Source organism: Peromyscus maniculatus, chromosome 22 (genome assembly GCF_049852395.1).
Source record: "Peromyscus maniculatus bairdii isolate BWxNUB_F1_BW_parent chromosome 22, HU_Pman_BW_mat_3.1, whole genome shotgun sequence".
In the NCBI taxonomy this organism is placed as follows: Eukaryota; Metazoa; Chordata; class Mammalia; order Rodentia; family Cricetidae; genus Peromyscus; species Peromyscus maniculatus.
This window is the reverse complement of record NC_134873.1, coordinates 20,286,629-20,307,026: the sequence shown is the minus strand read 5'-3', so window position 1 is coordinate 20,307,026 and position 20,398 is coordinate 20,286,629. Positions and strand designations below refer to the sequence as shown.

Below are 20,398 nucleotides of genomic sequence, written 5' to 3'. Positions count from 1 at the left end.
GGAATGTGTCATTATGCCGAAAGACTGAGGGCTAACAACCACATAATCTTTCTCATCCCCCAGCTCTTTCTGTGGGGGCTCTTTGGCTTGCTGCCATATTGGCTTAAAAAAAAAAAAAAAAAAGGTATCTGAACTCTGACTCTACCCCAAAAAGACACTTACTCCATTACGTATTAGCTATATATCATCCATCTACAACTGAATAGCATCAGCCCTTGCTGCCCCCATAGAGACTTCGGCATATCCAAGTCCAGAAGTGGATATCACTTGGCTGTCCCTTCCCCACACACTCAAGAACCAGAAACACAGTCCACATAAGACCCTCTTCCCAGAGCACCCATCTCTGAGCTAATGATGGCTCTTGTCCAAAGGAGGCTCATAGGGGAAGCATGGGAGACGTGTGCTGGTCATAGCCATGTGCTAACCAAAATCTCTGGTGTCACAGTGAGCAAACTTGGGCCCATGCTTTGGGTGCAGACACATATGGAGTGAGGAGCCACAGAGGTACCCTGCTGGTAGGTCTACAGTAAATGTTGGGGCAGCTACAGTTAAGCAGGAGCATTGAGGGCAGCTAGGTCCTTGGAACCTTGGCCAGCCTGCTTAGTTCCGGTTCTGCTCATCCCAGCAGCTGTTTCCTGCCTCCTTGGCCTCCACGTGTCTAGACCTCTCCTCTCTCTTTGCTACTTCATCCTGCACTGTATGTGAAGCAGATCTGTCCAGCTTTGCCTTCTCCTCCCCGTCTCCCCGGGGCTGGCAAGGAAAGTCCTAGCATCCTACCGTGGTTCTGCTACACACTGGAGACTCAAGCCTCCAGCCAGCCCTACATGCAGCAAGGCACTCTTAGGGTCTGCCTTACCAGCCATTTCCTCTCAGAAGCAAGGGCTCTCCTCTCTCCTCACAGCCCAGATTCCACACACAAGCTCCCTGACTACTTTTGGCGACCCCACCTCCTGCTTACCAGAGTAAAGGGGGCCCTGGATCGAGAACTCAAATGTTCTGGAGGTACAATAGTTGCTTAGAACCGCAGGCAGCCCGGAGTTTGATTCCCGCCGCTACATAAAGTAGGGATGGTTGTCCGCGTTTGTAAGGGCAGCGCTGGGGAGGTCTCAGAGGTGACACTCACCCTTGGCTGCTTAGGACGTACCAGATCAACCTGGATTCACAGATCCCTCTCTCAACAAAGACACCAAGCACCTTTTATGTCTCTCGGATAACGCCAGCCATGCGCCTGCAGCCGTGACGTCTTCGACTTCCATTTTCCTTTCTCCTCTGCCCCTGCACACAACTCCTTTTTAATTAGCATCTGCTCTATCTGCCAGAAGAAGCCTTACAGGACCAGGAGCCTTCAGTTCCTTTGTCACGTTCTGCAAGGCAAATAACAGATCCAAACCATGGGGTGAGCAAGTATTAGTGAAATTATCAAGGCCACTCCACGTAGTTAAAAGGGAGGTTTATTTTGTGGGGTAACCTACAAGTAAAGAGATAGGTTACAGGGTCCAGGAAAGGTATAGCGCAGTCCAGGGGTGTTCTCTGGAGAACTCTGCTCCGTCTACCTCCAGCGTCCAGGATCCAGGAACCACGAGAGCCGGCACATCTGGATCTCGGGTCCTAAAGGCTCCTCTCTCGGCCCCGCCTCGTAGGCGTGACAGTTACCAGCCACCTCAATGGGGGTAGTACTTCCAGGTCAAAGCTGGAACAGCTACCCACTACAAGGGAGGGCTCAGGGCTCTTCAGGGTTCCCTGTGATCCCCAGGTGTGGGTTCTCTCTCTCCTTCCTCTCAGTCTATCTTCCTCTCCCTCCCTTCCCCCTCCCTCAGTAGGATCGGTTACCCAGGCTAGCCTTAAACTCCCGGGGGGGGGGGGGTGCAGCATCCGAGCGCTGGGACTCAGTTGCCATCCTCTCTTGCTTATACTGCGAAGTCCCCCTGGTACCCACAGGGGGCTCGTTTCAGGATGCCTGTCCACCCATGTTTGTGAGCTCTTTAGTCCTCATATAAAATGGTATGGTATCTACATACAAATACCTGTGCACAGCCTGCTGCAGACTCGAGGTACTTCACATCATTTCACACACCACTTACACTACCTAACACAATGCAAGTGCTATGTAAAGAGCCGTTATCCTGTATTGCTTTTGGAAATAATGGAAAATCTGTACATGTTCGATACAGATACAGATTTTAGCTATTTCCTGTGTACAACTGCCTGCCTGCATCTATGGATGCAGAATGCACAGATTTGGAGTCTGGCTGTTTAGTTAACTTTTTGCTCATTCCCTTGGGCTTCATCCCATCTACACACACACACACACAAAAAAAAAAAAAATGTACTTAACACCCCCCCACCCCACCCCCACCGCCATTAAAACAAAATCAGTGTTGCACCAGAGTTCATTTCAATGGGCTCAGGAGAAGCGGCTGATAACATGTGGGGAACTGTGCGACCCAGTTATTATTAAAAATTAGAATTCCATCTTAACGCACAGATAATCCACTCCTCACAATTTATCACTTCCTGGCTAGCCACGGCATTTTCCTGCTCTCTATTTGGGGTTTTACATGACTGTTAGAGCTGCATGTGGGGGAGAGAGCGTCTAGACAGCCGTGACCACGGCACAGAGGCTCTTCTCCTGGACTCCCACATCCTGCTGATGGGGTCAGGCAGGTGCAAGGGCTTACATCACAGAAACCAGCAGGGTTTTTGGAGGATGTTTTTCTCAAGAGAGGTGGCTGGTAAACACTGGTGAGCATTCTACTTAACACCCCACCCACCCCCGCCATCCCCGGATGAGTCCATGTTCCTTTCTGAGAACCCCCATCTCTGCCCTCTTCGTGGCTCAGGTTCCTCAGAAGTCTGCGTCTGCCATCACCCAGTCTCTGTCTCCAATGTACTTCCGCCCTCTTCCACTCCGACACACAATGCCTTGTGTGCATCTCTTTTCACACCATGACCTGCTCAAGACTTCATGCCTTAACCCCAACCCCCAACCCCATCCCCACGTGAGGTCCTCTGTCTTCTAGGCAGAGTTGCTGACTGACATTGACTGCCCTCGAAGAGAGTGCTTCTCTACCCCTCATAGCTGACCCCCCCCCCAACATGTCCTCAGCCTCAGGACCACCTGGACTCCCCAGGACACTCCTTAGCTCTCATGTCCATCTTGTGCTGGTGACCCCCAAAGCGAACAATTCAGCCCAGATCTCCATGCCCAGCTGTCTGCTGCACAGCGCCGACATGTACCCACAGACACCGATTACCATTGGACTCTTCCCTCTCCTCTAGCCGCCTCCTCAGTTCTTCCAATACAGAGACACCCCCCCCCCAAAGCACCCCGTGTAGTCCGGTCCCTCTTAGCTACAACATCCCCACAGCCAACGTACCTCTCTCCTCACCCCTCCCATGCCCAGTCCCTCACACTCATCCTTTGACCCGTCACCTGTTTCTCACCAAGCGTCCAGCCTCCTCCCAGAAGTACCTTCCCCCCACCCTGCAGCCACAGTGGTCTCTCTTCTGTTTTGTGTTATTTCCCTGCTTAAACCTGCACGGCTTCCCCACCGCTCACTACACAAAGTCCCTAAGCTCGGCACACAAAAGGCCCTCTAATCTACCCTACCTCCAGCCATCCTGAACGACTCCAGATGTCCCTCAAATGCCACTGTGCCCACGTTTGTCCCCTCACCTTCAATTAGCTTCCTATCTGAGTCAGGGTTCCTGTGGCTGTGAAGAGACACCATGACCTCAGCACCTCCTACACCAGAAAACATTTCACTGGGGTGGCTCACGTTACAGTTCAGAGGTTAAGTCCATGGTCGTCATGGCAAGAAGCAAGGCAGCATGCAGGCAGACAGGGTGCTGGGGAAGATGCTGAGAATTCTTACACCCCAACCCGAAGGCAACAGGAAGTGGTCTAAGACGATGGGTGTGGCTTGAGCATATATAAGACCTCAAAGCCCGCCTCTACAGTGATGCACTTCCTCCGAGGCCACGCCCACTCCAACAAAGCCACGCCTACCCAGACAAAGCCACGCCCGCCCCAACAAAGCCACGCCTCCTAATAGTGCCACTCCCTTTGGGTCCATTTTTTTTTTTTCAAACATCAGGCTTTCCTGAACCCATTTGTGTCTGTCCAACCTATGCCTGATAGTGATAGCGCATTCACCCCTCCAGAACCAGCCCTGGGCTGCTCTCCAGAGAGGCTTAAGCGCACCTATGAGAGAAGGGGGGTGTACTGCTGTGTGCATGTTGGTCCCCTCGCTCATCATCACGCCACACATCCTTCACGATCATTGGATTTTGCATGTTTGATGTGACTGTCCTCCCCACTGGGCCAGCAGCTTCTTGGAGGCAGAAATCATCTGGGTACACAGGGATGCTCACTATGTAAGCAAGGGCAGGATCTACACAGAGGTTAGCCAGGCAGCAAAAAGGCCCCACTGCAGCTCAAAAGGAGGCCTATAGAACCAGTTTGGAGCAAGGCCTGGGTTCCCTGTGCCAGCGATGCTGAAGGCAAAAAGCAGACGCTGGATTTCCCCCAGGTGCTGCTTCCCTGGGCTGTGGCCTGCATTGCACAAAGTCTGTCTCTTTCTCCTCTTCGCAGGTACGACACCATCACTAACCAATGGGAGGCGGTAGCCCCTCTGCCCAAGGCAGTGCACTCAGCCGCGGCCACCGTGTGTGGTGGCAAGGTCTACGTGTTTGGTGGGGTCAATGAGGCAGGCCGAGCCGCAGGCGTCCTTCAGTCCTACGTGCCACAGACCAACACGTGGAGCTTCATTGAGTCCCCAATGATCGGTAAGAATCTGGCATCTCCCCAGTCCAGCCCAGTGGCCCACCCCACCCCCGCCCTGCACAGTCCCACATCCCAGATAGAATCAGGCTATGCCCAGAGAGTCTGCAGACTCAGGTCTAGCGGTGGGTAGTAGGTAGCCCCAAAGCCCAAGTGCAGCCGGGATGCCAGTACGTCTAGATTCGGGCTGCTCCTGTCCCCCCAGCCTGTCCTCAGGGCAATCAGTGACATACTGGTGTTGGGAACGCCACTGGGAAAGAGAGAGAAGGGAGGCCAAGACCGCCTGCCCTGACCACCTGGTTCTGCCATCCTCACAGACAACAAGTATGCCCCCGCTGTCACCCTCAACGGCTTTGTCTTCATCCTGGGAGGATCGTACGCCCGAGCCACCACCATCTACGACCCAGAAAAGGGCAACATCAAGGCAGGCCCGAACATGAACCACTCTCGCCAGTTCTGCAGGTGAGGGGGTACCCGAGCCGGGGTTGGGGAGGTGTTGGGGCGGGGGCGGGGTGCATGGGCGGACCCACCGGAAGTGGGATTCCAAGGACTCACCGCCCTCCCCAAACCAAAACACAACTGCAAACCTGGAGCGGTGGCCTTCCTCACCCCACCCCCACCACCACCCCCACCACCCCAGAAATGGATGTCAGGGCTAGTGTACGGTATGGCACCCCTAAAAAACAGCTGTGATAGGATCCTGTGATAGCAGCTGGCCCAGGACCCCCCAAACAGTGCCTCCCTAGGACCTCATCTCACACTGGAAGAGACATCAAAATGGCACCCTCCCTTCAGTGAGAAGCCAGGCCAGCTCTCTCTCCCCCACCCCAGGGTGCCTTCCAGAGGCAGGTAGGGACAACTGGCCCTCCTCATGACGGGGAATGCTCACATGTGTGAGCCCCATGCTGGCCCAGGCCAAAAAAAAAAAAGACAAGATACTCAAAAGCTACTGACTTGCAAGCACATGGAGGAAGAAGAGGTAGAACACAGATCGGCTCCTAGCACCCTGACCCCAGGTCTGTGAGACACCAGTCCTTGCCCTTCTGGCCATCTCCTTTACCGTTCTAAGAGGAACAGGAATAGGGGGGGGGGGTGCGGCAGGGCCAGACACTCCACTCTTGGCAATGCCATAGCAGGTTCTTTCGAAGATTCCTTGTTGTCTGCGCAGAGGCAATGACTAAGTTTTCAGTAATGGGAACAGGAAGCATTTATTGAGCAACTATTGTTTGCATAGCTACCACAGAAGCTAACTCTAACTCCCAGGATGTTACTACAACTTGGATACGCAGCTCCCCCAGCCCTAGAAAATTCTATCGGCTCTGGTGTTCAGGCCAGAGAACTGCCAGGCTCCTGGTGGCGTTCTGGTTCCTCGGGTTTTGAACTATCCATCCCTCAGTACCACAACCGCAGTCACGGTCTGACTTTTCGGTCGCTGACAGTGACGTCTGGACTACTGATGGTGAGGAAGAGGCCCATGTTTCACCTGAGACGATGAGTCACAGGAAACACTGGGTACCAGGGGTTGGGTGGAAGCTGGCCTTTGTGAGAGAACCAGGGAGATGGCCGGCGATACAAACAGGACATGAAAGCCCAGAGCAGGGAGGAAGTAGAAAGGAGCACTAGGGAGGCCGCAGTGCCACATAAGGAATCTGGAGTCGAGATGTGTTCCAATGTGAGTCGAGTCTTGGAAAACTTCTGGGTCCATGTCTCAAGAAATAGTCAAGAAGAATCGGCCATTTGATGGAGTGATGAAGGAGAAGTCGAGGCTAGAAGCAACAGCGGAAAAGCACTAGGAAGTACAGGGCTGGAGAGACGCCTTAGTGGATAAGAGCACCTGTTGCTCTTCCAGAGGACCCGGGCTAGATTCCCAGCATCCACATGGAGGTTCACAAATACCTGTAATTCCACTTCCAGGGTATCCGATGGCCTCTGCAGACACCAGGCATGCATGCTGTGCACATACATACATGCAAGCAAAACACATAAAATGCAATGAACACACTTAATAAGGTACATTTAAAGAAATGCAGAAAAGGCAGGATACCGGGCTTTTGGGATAACAGGTCCCAGTCAGCGAGTGTCACTCAGGAAACAGGTCCAGGCAGAGCTGTTGGTCACCCTCAGAGCATGCTTGGCCCTTGAGTTACAGGTGGTAGCAACCCCGGTCACATGTGTTGAGGAAACAGGAAGAAAGTGGCACTCTTAGGTCCCTGGGCAGCGAGGCAGGGCCTCCCCATCGCAGGGCTGCTACTTGGTTAGATCTGACCCATCGTTCTGTCTCTTGGCATTTTGAGTCACATCCCCAACTCGGTGTGAACACTCAGAAGGCTCTGTATGCACAATAAGAAGAGGCCCAGGAAAGGCCCGGAGATGGGCAGGCACCTGTGTAAGAAGCGACCCCCTTTGCAGCTGTCCGTAGGTCAGTAAAGGCCCAGGGATGGGTAGGCATCTGTGTAAGAAGCGACCCCCTTGGCAGCCAGTCTGTCAGCAGAGCCGGCAGGAGGCGGCTAATGAAAACGGGCCTGTCTCCCCTCAGAACAGTACCTCAGACATCCCAAGTGCTCCTGTAGAAAAAAAATGTCCTTGCTGTTTTGTTTATTAGCCCAGGTTAGGTGGCAAAGAAGAGCGAGGAGACCCCACACTGCCTGTGCAAGAGGGTCTTACCCCTCCCCCCCCTTAACCAGGACAGTGTTGGGATTCTGTCCCCAGAACCACTATGGAAATTCCAGGCCTAACTCTCTGCCCGGCTTTTCCTCTCGTAGCGCTGTGGTGCTCGATGGTAAAATTTATGCAACCGGAGGCATCGTGAGCAGCGAGGGACCTGCCCTGGGCAACATGGAAGCCTATGAGCCCACAACCAACACATGGACCCTCCTACCCCACATGCCCTGTCCTGTGTTCAGACACGGCTGTGTCGTGATAAAGAAGTATATTCAAAGCGGCTGACGTCAGCAGAGCGCCCAGGACGAGCCTACGGGACAAGTCTGGTGAGGCACCATGCCCACACACCATGGTTATCCTTTCGACACCAATGAGAGGCCCACACAACACAATCAAGAAACTCACTGCGCGGACATTTCGAATATTCTCTACATTGAATGTAGAAAATCATCCTCGCCTTTTGGATGAAGTGGGGCACAGTGCTCCGGGCAGCAGGAACCTGGAACACGCAGAGGGAGCCAGGGATCGCTGGCCATCCAAGGCGCTTGCTCTCAACCCCGGGGCGGGCACTCGCTCTGCCCGGTGCAATACTTTCACATATTTTTCAACTGGGAGAGAAGCTGTTTGGTTTATTTTATTTTATTTTATTTTTCCTTCTTGCAGAGCAAGCTCAATCCCTAAACCACCATAGATCAGTTATCCTGTGACAATATTGAGCATCAGGCTCTTTGGGAATAAGGTCAAAGTGTCCTTATCACTTTGATTCCTACTTTTTGTTTCGTTTTTAACCAATCTACACGTTCAAGTGGCCGAGAGAAAAAAAAAAAAATGAAGGACGGGACCGTGCAGCACCAAGGCCTAGGAGGGGGCTGGTGGCCACCAGACAGGAGAGAGAGCCAGCTGCGTGTGCCCAGCCAGGGCTGGCAGCCCCAGGGATCGCTGGGAAGAACCGCCTGTCCTTCACGGGTTTTTCTAACCATGTTTTCGCTGCAAAAGGGACATGGTGGATGTGCTCGCTTTCTCTTAGCCAGAATGAATTATTTAGATTTCCAAGGCATTTTCTTGATACACAAAAGGCTATTTTTAAGTACCGAGAGGGGGAGGCCACCAGAGGGATAACACAGGGACTTCCCAAAGCTCTTTGTAGGTAGTGCCAGAGCCACGGGGCGGGGCACTCGCTCTCATTTTTCTATGTGTGCAGAATAGAGGATCTCTCCTGAGATGGGCCATGCCCCCACTTTATTTTTGGAAAAAGTTAACTCCCAGACAGCCCTGGAAGACCATGCCTCATGGAGGCATTGTCAGTGGGGCAAGGGTCTATCCTAGAAGAATATAGTTCTGGCTTCTGACACCAGTCCAGCTGTCCCTCCATGAGGTAAAGCTGAGGACCCAGGCCCAGCAAGGGAGGGAGGGGCGGGAGGGAGAAGAAATGTCTACAAAGCACAGGAGACTATTTTTGATATTTATAGCTATATATTCAAGGCACCTGCCACAAGAGCTCTCAGGATGGGGACAGCCTTCTTAGACGAGCCATGACAGCCACGGCCTGAGGGGCACGAGAACAACCATTCTTGTTGCCTTGTTGTAACAGTGACCCGAGAAAAGGGAAGCCAGGAAAGAGATCCCGACGAGGCTCAAAAGAGAAAGGCCCTTCCCATTAGTCCTTAGACCTTCAAACCTCACCCGGCCATCAGTTTCCATTCCAGGGCAGGAAGAAGGCCGCCACCGCCGCCGCCGTCGCCACCATGCTGTTTAGTTGAAGTTAGTACCAAATACACACCATTTTTCCTACCTGGGAAGTCCGCTCGCCGCCGCCGCCGCCGCCGCCGTCACTTCACGATAAGAACCGTTTGGCAGAGAGAGAGACAGGACACACTTTCCATCCTTCAGTATTGGACGACACAAAACCCCAGTCCTCACCGACCGGCATCTGCGTCCAGCATCCCAAGTGTGGCTCCCACCTGACAAAGATACCGAGCTTCGTTATGCAGTTTTTAATATTATTTATTATTTAAAAAAAAAAGTAATAAGCACAAAACTACATACCTTGTATGTCATTTAAAAAGTATTTATGTCAAACAGGGTGCAAGTGTGAACCCAAGGACTGGAGCACAAATTTCTAACTGCCTGGGGCAGGGCGAATGTGAGCATTGGTGTGCGTCTGCCTCCAAGGGAGGTGTTAGTGGTCAACAGGACTCCGCAGATGACACTGAAATTCTGTTTCTCTCCTCATCTATCACACTGGAGCAAAACTGGCTATTTCTGTGAATGATATAAAACAGGGTTCTCTGTAATGGTATTGTACATAGTATATGTTTATTGTTAAGTTGTTATATTATAATAAATATATTTATAGATCTAGACTCGGAAGCCGATGCAATGTCTTTGTGTGCCATGGTGTTCGCCTCAGGATCGCCACAGCCCTGTGCAAGCCTGTTACTCCTCTTGGTTACTGAGAGTATGTGTCCTCTTATAGACGTCCACGTAGGTTTGGATGATTGGGGAGGACCCTTTGCAAGAGGACAGAGGCGGATGCACGTAACCCGTGAAAGACAGTGGAAGGTCAAAGTTGAAAGGACTCACAGGCGCAATGGACTTGAGCTAGACTCTTCCTTATGATCTTCTCATCACAGCCATGCATCCTAAAGCTCCATAACTTGCTCCCCCCCCCTCCTCGCCTCCCCCCGCCCTCCACACCCCCCTTCACTCCTGCACTGGAGTCACTTTTATATGTTCTCAGTTCATCAGCCTAGCAGGAGATACAAGACACTTCCTCTGGGAAGAAAATCAAGTACGATTTCCATGCTAAGACCCAGGTAGGGTGGTCTTCCTGCTTCCTCCTTTATGCCTGAAGGGTTCTCTGGTCTGCCACACAGACACACTTGGCTATCCCCAGGACACCTAGGCAGGGTTTATTTAGCATGAAATGTGGAATGACTCTGTCCGGAAGGACGTTCCAACATAGTCACCCACATGAAGCCTCCATGGCCCTTAATCCCTAAATCTTACCAAGATCTAGTGTTTCCTTGAAAGCAAAACCCTAATAAGACTTGGAAGAGGAGGTGAGAAGAGGGATTCTCCTGAAAACTTGGCTGAAGCCTTGGGATGAGAGGACCATACATCTATCAAATAAATATTTCCCTAGGAACATCAATCCTGGAAGGAAGACTGGAGGCAATACGAAGGATGGCAATCATGAAGGGCTGAAATGATAACTTGTGATGAGAGCAGTATGTTAGCTCCATTCTTGTCTAGTCTTTTTTTTTTTTTAATCAAGGAAAATGTTCTTGTGGTCCATGAAGAGTTTCATGTGTTTTTTTTTACCTAACTCTGGTGGTAAACAGATTCCATTTTACCATAGAGAGATGGCTCTACCAGATCAGGAGACCCACCATGAGTACCATCAAGGTACAACCACCTGGCCTAACAAAGATAGTGAGAAGAACACTCCACGTGGTGTGTGGATTTTTTTTCTTAAGAACCTCAAAATAAGAGAGCAATCGAGAGAAAGATCTATTGCCTGTGTGATAAAGAGAATCTCAGTTAAAGGGACCAGGTTAATGCAATTGGAAAATGTTAAGTAGAAATAGGTGTTAGAACAAAAAAAAATTAATAGTAATAAAAAGGTGCTGGCAAACAGGATCAAAAAGTTAAAAATAAATGCTCAACACTGAAACTCACTATTAACTCCCTAAACCCACCTGTAGGGGGAGCTGTGCTGAGGAGGCGCATGGGTCCCTATAGAAGTACCGAGGGTTCTGCAGATGGACAGCAAGGAGGCAGGCACCAAGTATCAGGTTCCCAAGGAGCACTGAGTAAATCACTTCTAGACAGCCATAAAGAAATGACATGAACTCTAGGAAAACAACGCCAGCTATTCTAACAGGGTGTGTGAGGATGACTAGTACTTGTCTGTTGACACTCACGATGCGCTCGCCACCACGCTAAGCGTACAAAGCACTGGATCCTCGCAATTCAGGTATGAAAGACACAAAAACAAAGAAAATCCATACTCGTACAAGATTGTAGCTTAAGGTGTGCAGGGCCCCATGGCAATAGGATCAGGATCCATCCCCTAGTGCATGAGCTGGCATTTTGGAGTCCACTACCTGACAGACAGGACACCTTAGCGCTCAGCCTTGATGCAGGGGGAGGGGCTTGAATCTTCCTCAACTGAATGTACCAGGCTCTGCTGGCTCCCCATGGGAGGCCTTACCTTGGAGGAGGGAATGGGGAGGGGGTTGAAGGAAAGGCTGGTGGGCGGGAGGAGGGAAGAGGGGGGGATCTGTGGTTGGTATGTAAAATGAATAAAAAAATGTCTTTAAAAAATGTGCAGCTATGTGTGGAAGATATATATGCATGTGTATCAATGTACATAGAAGAACCCACTTTGCAAGACCACCCAGTACTGCTGAGTGCTAACAACTCTGAACCCAGGGTTCTTTTTCCTCCCCAGGCTACCTCAGAAAACCCCTACGTTCATACGAAACGACCAAGTGTGCAGCCCTATCATTGTACTCGTGGGACTGCGAGCATATATTCTCTCTTTTCAAGAATTTATACAAGCAATTACATATATACTTCTATAATAAAAACGTAGATATGCTATGCATATGGTTTTTTCCTCGCTTTTCTTTTCTTTTGCCTGCAGTGCCAGAGGATCACACCCAAGGCTGCATGTTAAGCAACCACACTCTGCCACTGTAAACCACGTCCCCAGCCCCTGTAAAGTGCTTCTGTGGCAGTGAGCGACAGAAAGTAGTGTCTCCCTGAGTTTCAACCTAAGAAATTCTTTGTGTGCATATTGTCGTTGGTATTTTACTCTTTTGAGGGGCCCCCCACCCAGCTCCCAAATAAATCACACACAGAGGCTTATTCTTACCTATTAATGCCCAGCCTTAGCTTGGCTTGTTTCTTGCCAGCTTTCTTTAACTAACATTATCCCGTCTACCTTTTGCATCTGGGCTATTTCCCATTCTCTTCTGTAAATCTTACTCTTACTCCACAGCTTGCTGCGTAGCTAGCCCCTGGAGTCCTCCTCCTTCTCTGGTTACTTCCTTTTTCCTCCCAGATTTCTTCTCCTATATAGTCTCTCTCCTGCCAGCCCTGCCTATTCCTTTCTCCTGCCTCACTATTGGCCGTTCAGCTCTTTATTAGACCATCAGGTGTGTTACACAGGCACAGTAACACAGCTTCACAGAGTTAAACAAATGCAACATGAACAAAAGTAACACACCTTAAAATATCCTACTACACATACGTGTGTGTTTGTGTGTGTGTGTGTGTGTGTGTGTGTGTGTGTGTGTGACCACCATAAGCAGTAAAGAAACCAGAAAGGATTCAAAATAAAGTATCTGAGAAAATTAAAACTAAGAAAACAGATTGCCACTTGTTAGTGCTAAACTCCAGAGTATATTACCAATATCCTGTGAAGGTCTTGCTTCCTCCTCCTCATTTTCCTCCTCTTCCTCCAGAACTAGAGATCAAACAAGCTTTACACATGGTGAGCAAGTACTCTAGGGCTACATCCCTAGTTCTTGTTCGTGTTCTCTCTCTCTCTCTCTCTCTCTCTCTCTCTCTCTCTCTCTCTCTCTCTCTCTCTCTCTCACTTTTTATTTTGAGACCAGTCTTAAGTTGCCAAAGCTGGCCTTGAACTTACAACCTCCTGAGTAGCTGCAGTTATAGGCCTACACCACTAGGCTATGATGTAAAGGTCTTTAGACCACAGTAACATGCTTACATGGAGCAGCTGCACACAGCATGGTCTCAACTGCCTCGGCAGCACAGGGTACCATTTCCATGCTTTATCAAGTAAAGGAAGTCATCGTCACAGAGATGATCAGAGGAAGTGAATGGAACATGAATTCAATTGTGACACAGCCCTGCAGAGGATCCTCAGGGAAGCCCACCAGGCTCTGAGATTTCAACAAGTCAGTCCATGGCCTGTCAGTGTCCAGGGACAGTTCAGTGAATTGAGAACCCTTGCTAAGCACATGGCTCCCCAAGGCAGCCCTTGCTTAGCTCTTGATTCCCAAACCAAGTCTCCTTCCTTTCAATCACCTGTGTTTAAATTAAAAAATGTTCACAGTGATTGTAGCGTTTCATTAAAGTACCACATTAAAACATAAAGGCATTCGATTGCATCCTTGTCTTGACATAAATATTTGTGTTAGCAGACAAAGTTACAGCCAACTCCAGTCATAAAATGTTGGGACTGTGGGATGAAAGCTCTCTAATAATCTACTTCTTTTGTTTCTGAGGTTGACTAAGTTCAGTAAATGTGGAAATCAGTATAGCTGACCAGTGATCTGGAATTTAACTGTGTGATAGGCAATTGCTTCCTTTTTTGTTTTGTTTTGTTTTGTTTTTTGAGACAGGGTTTCTCTGTGTAGTTTTGCTGCCTGTCCTGGAACTCACTCACTCTGCAGACTAGGCTGGCCTCGAACTCACAGAGATCCACCTGACTCTGCCCCCCAAGTGCTGGGATTACTGGCATCTGCTGCCAAGTCAAGCTCCTGTGTTTATTAAAATGCTAAAGAAAAAAATTGCAATTAATTTTCAAGTCTTTCTAAAAGAGCCTTAAGCTTTAAACAAAGTAACCATACAGTATTTAGAAATACTAAACTCCCATACTAACTGATTTTGCTTTTTTGCCACAATGAGAATATTACAAAAGGCTCTGTGCTATAATGGCCACTGAAACATGATGAGGGGCACTCGTGTGCTTTGATGGAGCCCAGAGTTTCTTGGGGCTGTGTTTTTCTCTGTGGCTTTTGGACTCCAACAATATATAAATTCAGAGCAACGATTACGGATTTACTGTTGCTTGAGAAATTAGAAGTTCAAGGGCACAATTAGGGTTTCTGTTGCTGTGAAGAGACACCATGACCACGGCAACTCTTATAAAGGAAAGCATTTCATTGAGGCCGGCTTACAGTTCAGAGGTTTAGTCCTTTATCGTCATGACAAGAAGCATGGCATCATGCAGGCAGACATGGTGCTGGAGAGGTAGCCGAGAGTTCTACATCTGGATACTCAGGCAGCAGGAAGAGACTGCCACACTGGCCTGGCTTGAGCATCTCAGACTTCCAAGCCCACCCCCTAGTGACACACTTCCTCCAACAAGACAAACCTACTCCAACAAGGCCACACCTCCTAATAGTGCCACACCCTATAGACCTATGGGGTACATTTTTATTCAAACTACCACAGGTATTTTGGAATTTAGATCAACTATATTAAGCAGTACCTCATTGAACATTTCTTTCATTATTATCTGAATCCACGATACCTGTGAAATCATGAACACCACACTTTGACTTTTTTTAAAGATTTATTTATTATGTATACAGAAGAGGGTGTCAGATCTCATTACAGATGGTTGTGAGCCACCATGTGGGTGCTGGGAATTGAATTCAGGACCTCTGAAAGAACAGTCAGTGCTCTTAACCTCTGAGCCATCTTCACAGCCATCTCCCTCTCTCCTTTTAGGAGCACAGTTATCTTCGGAATGCTGGGGAGTGATGGAGTCATGTGCATGGCCCCTCTTAAATTACTGCCTTTTTGTTGTTGAGACAAGGTCTTGTATATCCCATTCTGGGCTCTAACTTGTTGTACAGCCAAGGGGGAGGGTGATCTTGAACTTCAGACTCTTCTGCCTTGACCTCCTGGTCCTGGGATCACAAGCACATGCCGACCCAGGTTTTCATGCATGCTAGGTGAGAACAACTGCAGGCCCTGTGTTTCCTCTTTAAGTCACAGCCTTTAGTTTTTGATGCTTTCCAATGTCTCCCAATTCAGCAGCTACACCCCGAGTTCACTTCTCAGAAATGCGTCCCTCCTCTTTTCCTTTATTGATTTTTTTTTTCTTCGACACAGGGTTTCTCTGTGTAACAGAATCCCAGCTATCTCGGAACTGGGTTTGTAGACCAGGCCGGCCTCGAACTCAGATCCGCCTAGGTCTGCCTTTGGAGCACTGGGATTAAAGGCGTGTGCCACCATCACCCGACTTGCATCCCTCCTCTCAATGGTTACCTCGCCCTTCTAACACCCAAGTCCTTCTGCCAGATCCAGAAGACAAACGACAGTCCTAGCAACCTAACTAGTAGCCTCCTTTGTGGCTTCTTTTGGGTAGAGAGCTGCAGGGCTGGGGAAGTGTATTCACATTGGTTGACACTTCAAGTGTGCCTCATTCTTTCCTGTTTTCATCTGTGACTCTCCTAAACCTGTGCTTCTACCCTGCACGTTTCCCACTCACCAAGCTCTCTGTGACCAAGTGTATCTCATCATAAACTGAGAGGGGAGGTTCAGGAGAAGGGGGGTTAGAGCTTGGAAAACTGGATCAAGTTTGTTTCTTCATGTAGAAGAAACACAAACAAAAAAACCCCACTCTGGCATGGCTATGAATGCCTGTGACCCCAGCACAGAGACAGAGACAAGCATTCTCTATCTCCTAGCTCAGTCTCTGTGGCAGCCAGAATCCCAGAAGAAACACTCTCATTAGACTGTCCAGACCCAGTGCCAGGCGAGTTCCAGGAATGAATCCACCCCCTGCAGTGGCAGTGGCCATAAGAGAAACTGAGTGCTCCACGGGACTGCATGAAATGCTGAGCTGTGCTTGTGGAGAGCTGGCTGGGATCAAAAGAGCGCGATCCATATCTAAACTCTGAGGATGACTGCCACCAGGTCCCTCTGGGTGTGCACACGGCTGTGGCTACTCTTCAAAGTTCCCATAAACCCTACAGCGCATGAGAATGCATTTATTGTCTTGTGGTTCTGGACATGGTTAGTCTGAATTAGGGTCTAGGAGCTAAGACAAGGCATCTGTGTACCTGTGTTCCTCCTGGGAGCTGTAGGAAGAATCTAACTTTCCTGTATCCATGTGATTCCACTATGGCTCCATGATGATCTCCAACAACCTCTCCATCTCATGGTTAATTGTGTCTTCAATGTCCCTTCACCATGTGGGGTGAACTTGCAGGGAGCCATTTTAGCTTACCAAAGGGATGGAGCATAAAAGCACTACCAAGCCATTGAAACATAACTTTGATGATAGAAACCCAGCCACAGAAACCAGCCAAGACTTCTTGTCTGAACACAACCAGGTTGATTGTTTGCTAAAAACAAAAACAAAAAAAAAAAAAGTCAGCCCTCTCCACAGGATTGTAACCAAGTTCAGCATCTCATAGATGATTTTCAAAATGGCCAGGACACAATTCAAGATCACTTGACATTTAAGAGTTAGGAATACATTAAGTAACTCACAAAAGAAAAGGTAATTAACACACACACACACCAACCAGGGGGTTGTACAGATGCTGAAATGATTTAAAGAAAATAAATATAAAAAAATCTTCAAAACTGAAGAATAGAAAGAAAAAAAAACTTTATTAAAATTGAACAGAGGAGCCGGGCGGTGGTGGCGCACGCCTTTAATCCCAGCACTCGGGAGGCAGAGGCAGGCGGATCTCTGTGAGTTCGAGGCCAGCCTGGTCTACAGAGCGAGATCCAGGACAGGCATTGAAGCTACACAGAGAAACCCTGTCTTAAAAAAAAATGAACAGAGGGGTCAAAAAGGTGGCTCGGCAGTTAAAATTAGAGCACTCACTGAGCATCATGGGGACTGGAGTTTGGCTCCTAGCAACTATGTAAGACGCTGACATCCTGCAGACATCTGTAACCCCGGGTCCAAGGGGGACAGAGATGGAGGACCACTGGGGATTTCTGACTACCAGCCTAATGGAGAAAACATAAGCCCTAGATTCAGGGAGAGACCCCACACCAAGGGAATCAGTAGGAAGTGATCAAGAAGGATACCTGACCCTCTTCCGGTCTCTGCATGCACACCCATATATACACATGTGGATACACTCAAACGGACACACATAAATAAATCTCTTAAAAAATGAGCACAGCCTCAGTAACTTTCAGGACTATATAAAAAGATCCAACACCCATGTCACTGAAACCCCAATAGGAGAAGAGAAAGATGTTGGCACAGAGAACTGAAAGAAATAATGACCAAAAATGTCTCAAACAGGCAGAGTACCTAACCTTACAGATCCAAAGATCAGTAAACCCTAGACTGGAGAATCTTACAGAAATGCATGCCCAGATACGATGATTGAGAGTCAATGTCAAGAAAAGGTCTTTAGAAGTAGCCAGAGAAAACAGCGTACGACATAAGCCACAATTCAAATGACAACTTGAAATATTCAAAAGAAAATCAACAAATTGAAAGAGCATTTCAAAGCCAGACATGGCGGCACACACCTGTACGTCCAGCACTTTGCGAGGTTGATGCGGTATTACCTGGCAAACTCAAGGCCAGTCTAGACAGAGACCTTGTCACCAAAAAGCCAACCCAACAATAAGAAACATTTCAAGACAGCCTCGGGAGAACGAGTATTAAGAGAACAGGAGTTACACACATCTCAAGCTGCCGTCATGACTGGGGATGTGAACTTTGGAACTGGACCCAAATTGAAAAAAAAAAAATCCTCATCCTACAGTGAAGGTTACAGCTAGCTGTCACCTCCACAGATGATTCTTCTCCCTAGCAAAGGCTTGGAGATCAATAATGTATGACCTACTGTGATAGTCAGTTCCAACTGCTGCCTTGACTGCATTAAGAAATACCTATGAAGCCGGATGGCGATGGTGGTGCACGCCTTTAATCCCAGCACTCGGGAGGCAGAGCCAGGCGGATCTCTGTGAGTTCGAGGCCAGCCTGGTCTAAAGAGTGAGATTCAGGACAGGCACCAATCAAAACTACACGGAGAAACCCCGTCTCAACAGAACAACAACAAAAAAAGAAAAGAAAAGAAAAGAAAAGAAAAGAAGAGAAGAGAAGAGAAGAGAAGAGAAAAGAAAAGAAAAGAAAAGAAAAGAAAAGAAAAGAAAAGAAAAGAAAAGAAAAGAAAAGAAAAGAAAAAAGAAAAAGAAATGCCCGTGATATTAATGGGGCATATCATTGGGTATGTCTGTTGATGGTATTTCTCAGAGTGGTTTACCTGGGGCCCACCCTGTGTGGCATCCCATGGGCTAGAGTTCCCTAGAGAATAAAAAGGGGAAAGGGAAGGGGCCAGCAGAGTACTTCCTTTCTCCACTTCCTGGTCGGCACCAAGGATCAAGCCACACCCAACCCTCACCTTTCTCTCCATGGTGGACTGGAGTCCTTTGAACTGGGAGCTAAGATACACTCTCCCTCTATTGATTTTTGTCAGGCTTTTGGTTACAGCAAGGAGAGAAGTAACTACTCCATCTAGTGACACTCGGCCCCACAGCTGTGCCTGATCCATGGCCCACGGGCTGAATGCAGCCAAGGATAGCTACGGACATGGTCCAGGACAAAATTGTACATTTACAACATGATGAGATGTCTTTCTGTAATGCTACTGCAGCACAATGCTCAAGTATGGCTGCGTGGGTGCATCTGGCAGCAATGTCCAAAGGCTGGATACACCTGCCGCGCTAACTTTTCTGTACCAATCACTTTTCTCTTTCAAACACCTGCAAAAGCTACCTTTGTCTTCCTCTTCCTCTCTTTGCAAGCCCTGCACAATCCGAACTTCCTTGGGATGCCCATTCAGACCTATCTGAGGCTATATTTCTCAAACTGCCATTCCCAAGAGTCCAGACAAAGTTCTTTTACGGCTTCTGAGCTTCATCAACATCGTGCATCTCGTATCAGAAGCCATGGATTCTGTAGGCCTCCCCGCAGTAACATCTGAAAATGCTGAAATACCACAACTGTCAATCCCCAAATTCCCCATCTAGTGAACACTTCCTTCAGAAATAAAGAAACTCTCCAATGAAGAAAAACTAAGAATCTGTCCTTACTGGACTTGCTTCAAAGAAATTCTTTAAATTACACTCATTCATTCATCCATTCATTCATTCATCTGTGGGTGTGCATGCTTGCTTGCTTGCTTGCTTGCTCTCTCTCTCTCTCTCTCTTTCTCTCTCTCTCTCTCTCTCACACACACACACACACACACACACACACACACACACCGTGGTGCAGATGGAGGCCAGATGAGAACTTACAGGATTCTGTTCTGTTCTCTCCTTCCACCACGTGGAATCCAGGGATCAAACTCAGGTCATCAGTCTTGATGACGAGCGCCCTTTGTCTGCTTTCCTCTCTTACTGGCCCTAGAGGAAATGTGGGACTCCAGTCCTGGGTAAATTATTTTTACCCTTAAGTTCCTAAAAGTATTTGTGACAATTGAAGGGAAAACATTGTCTGATGGAGTTTCCAGTGTGTGTAAATGCACTTCCTACGACCACTACTGCATTTGGATGGAAGGTTTCTATATTTTTGTATACGGTAGGAAAAGGTTCATTTTAGGTAAATTGTGAAAAGTATGTAAAGTATCAAAGAAGCCCCTACAAGTTGTTCAGAGATAGTCAGAAACCCAAGAAATGAAAATGGAATATTAGAGCTAAATAACCCAAAATAGACAAATAGAAAACACAACAGAGTAAAATCCACATATGTGCGTAATTACTTTGACTGTAAACTAGACCATGACATTAGCACAGCTGCTATGCCCCCTTCCCCTCCCCCACCCCGCCCCCCAAAAATAACCCAGAAAATAACAAGTGTCAGTGAGGTTATGGAGAAGTTAGAACTCTGTACACCTTCTGTGGGAATAAAAATGGCTCGGCTGCTAAGGAAAACAGTATGGTAATTCCTTGCAAAATTAAAAATGGAACTACCATATGATCCAGTGATTCTACTTTTGGACATATCCATAAAAGAAATGTAAGCAGGGACTTCAAGGAACATTCACAGCATTATCTGCAATAGCCAAAGACAGAAGCAGCCACATGTCCATTGAAGGATGGGTGGATAAACAGAATGTAGCGTATTCCACATAATCGGATATTCTGAGACTTTACAAGGAAGGAAATCCTGAGGGGCGTTAGCAGGGATAAACCTTGAGGACA

General features: G+C 48.4%; 1 protein-coding gene across 2 annotated transcripts in view; it reads left to right on the top strand.

Annotated features, from left to right (window-relative positions):
* Positions 1 to 9,804, top strand: part of Klhl29 (kelch like family member 29) — a 310,216-nt gene extending 300,412 nt beyond the window's left edge. For both annotated transcript variants that reach the window (XM_076559386.1, XM_076559385.1), the window contains 3 exons: positions 4,595 to 4,788; positions 5,101 to 5,245; positions 7,546 to 9,804. In XM_076559386.1, the coding sequence (XP_076415501.1) occupies positions 4,595 to 4,788; positions 5,101 to 5,245; positions 7,546 to 7,729 (523 nt within the window). In that variant the 3' untranslated portion in view covers positions 7,730 to 9,804. The remainder of the gene's footprint in view (positions 1 to 4,594; positions 4,789 to 5,100; positions 5,246 to 7,545) is intronic.
* The last annotated feature ends 10,594 nt before the right edge of the window (positions 9,805 to 20,398 follow it).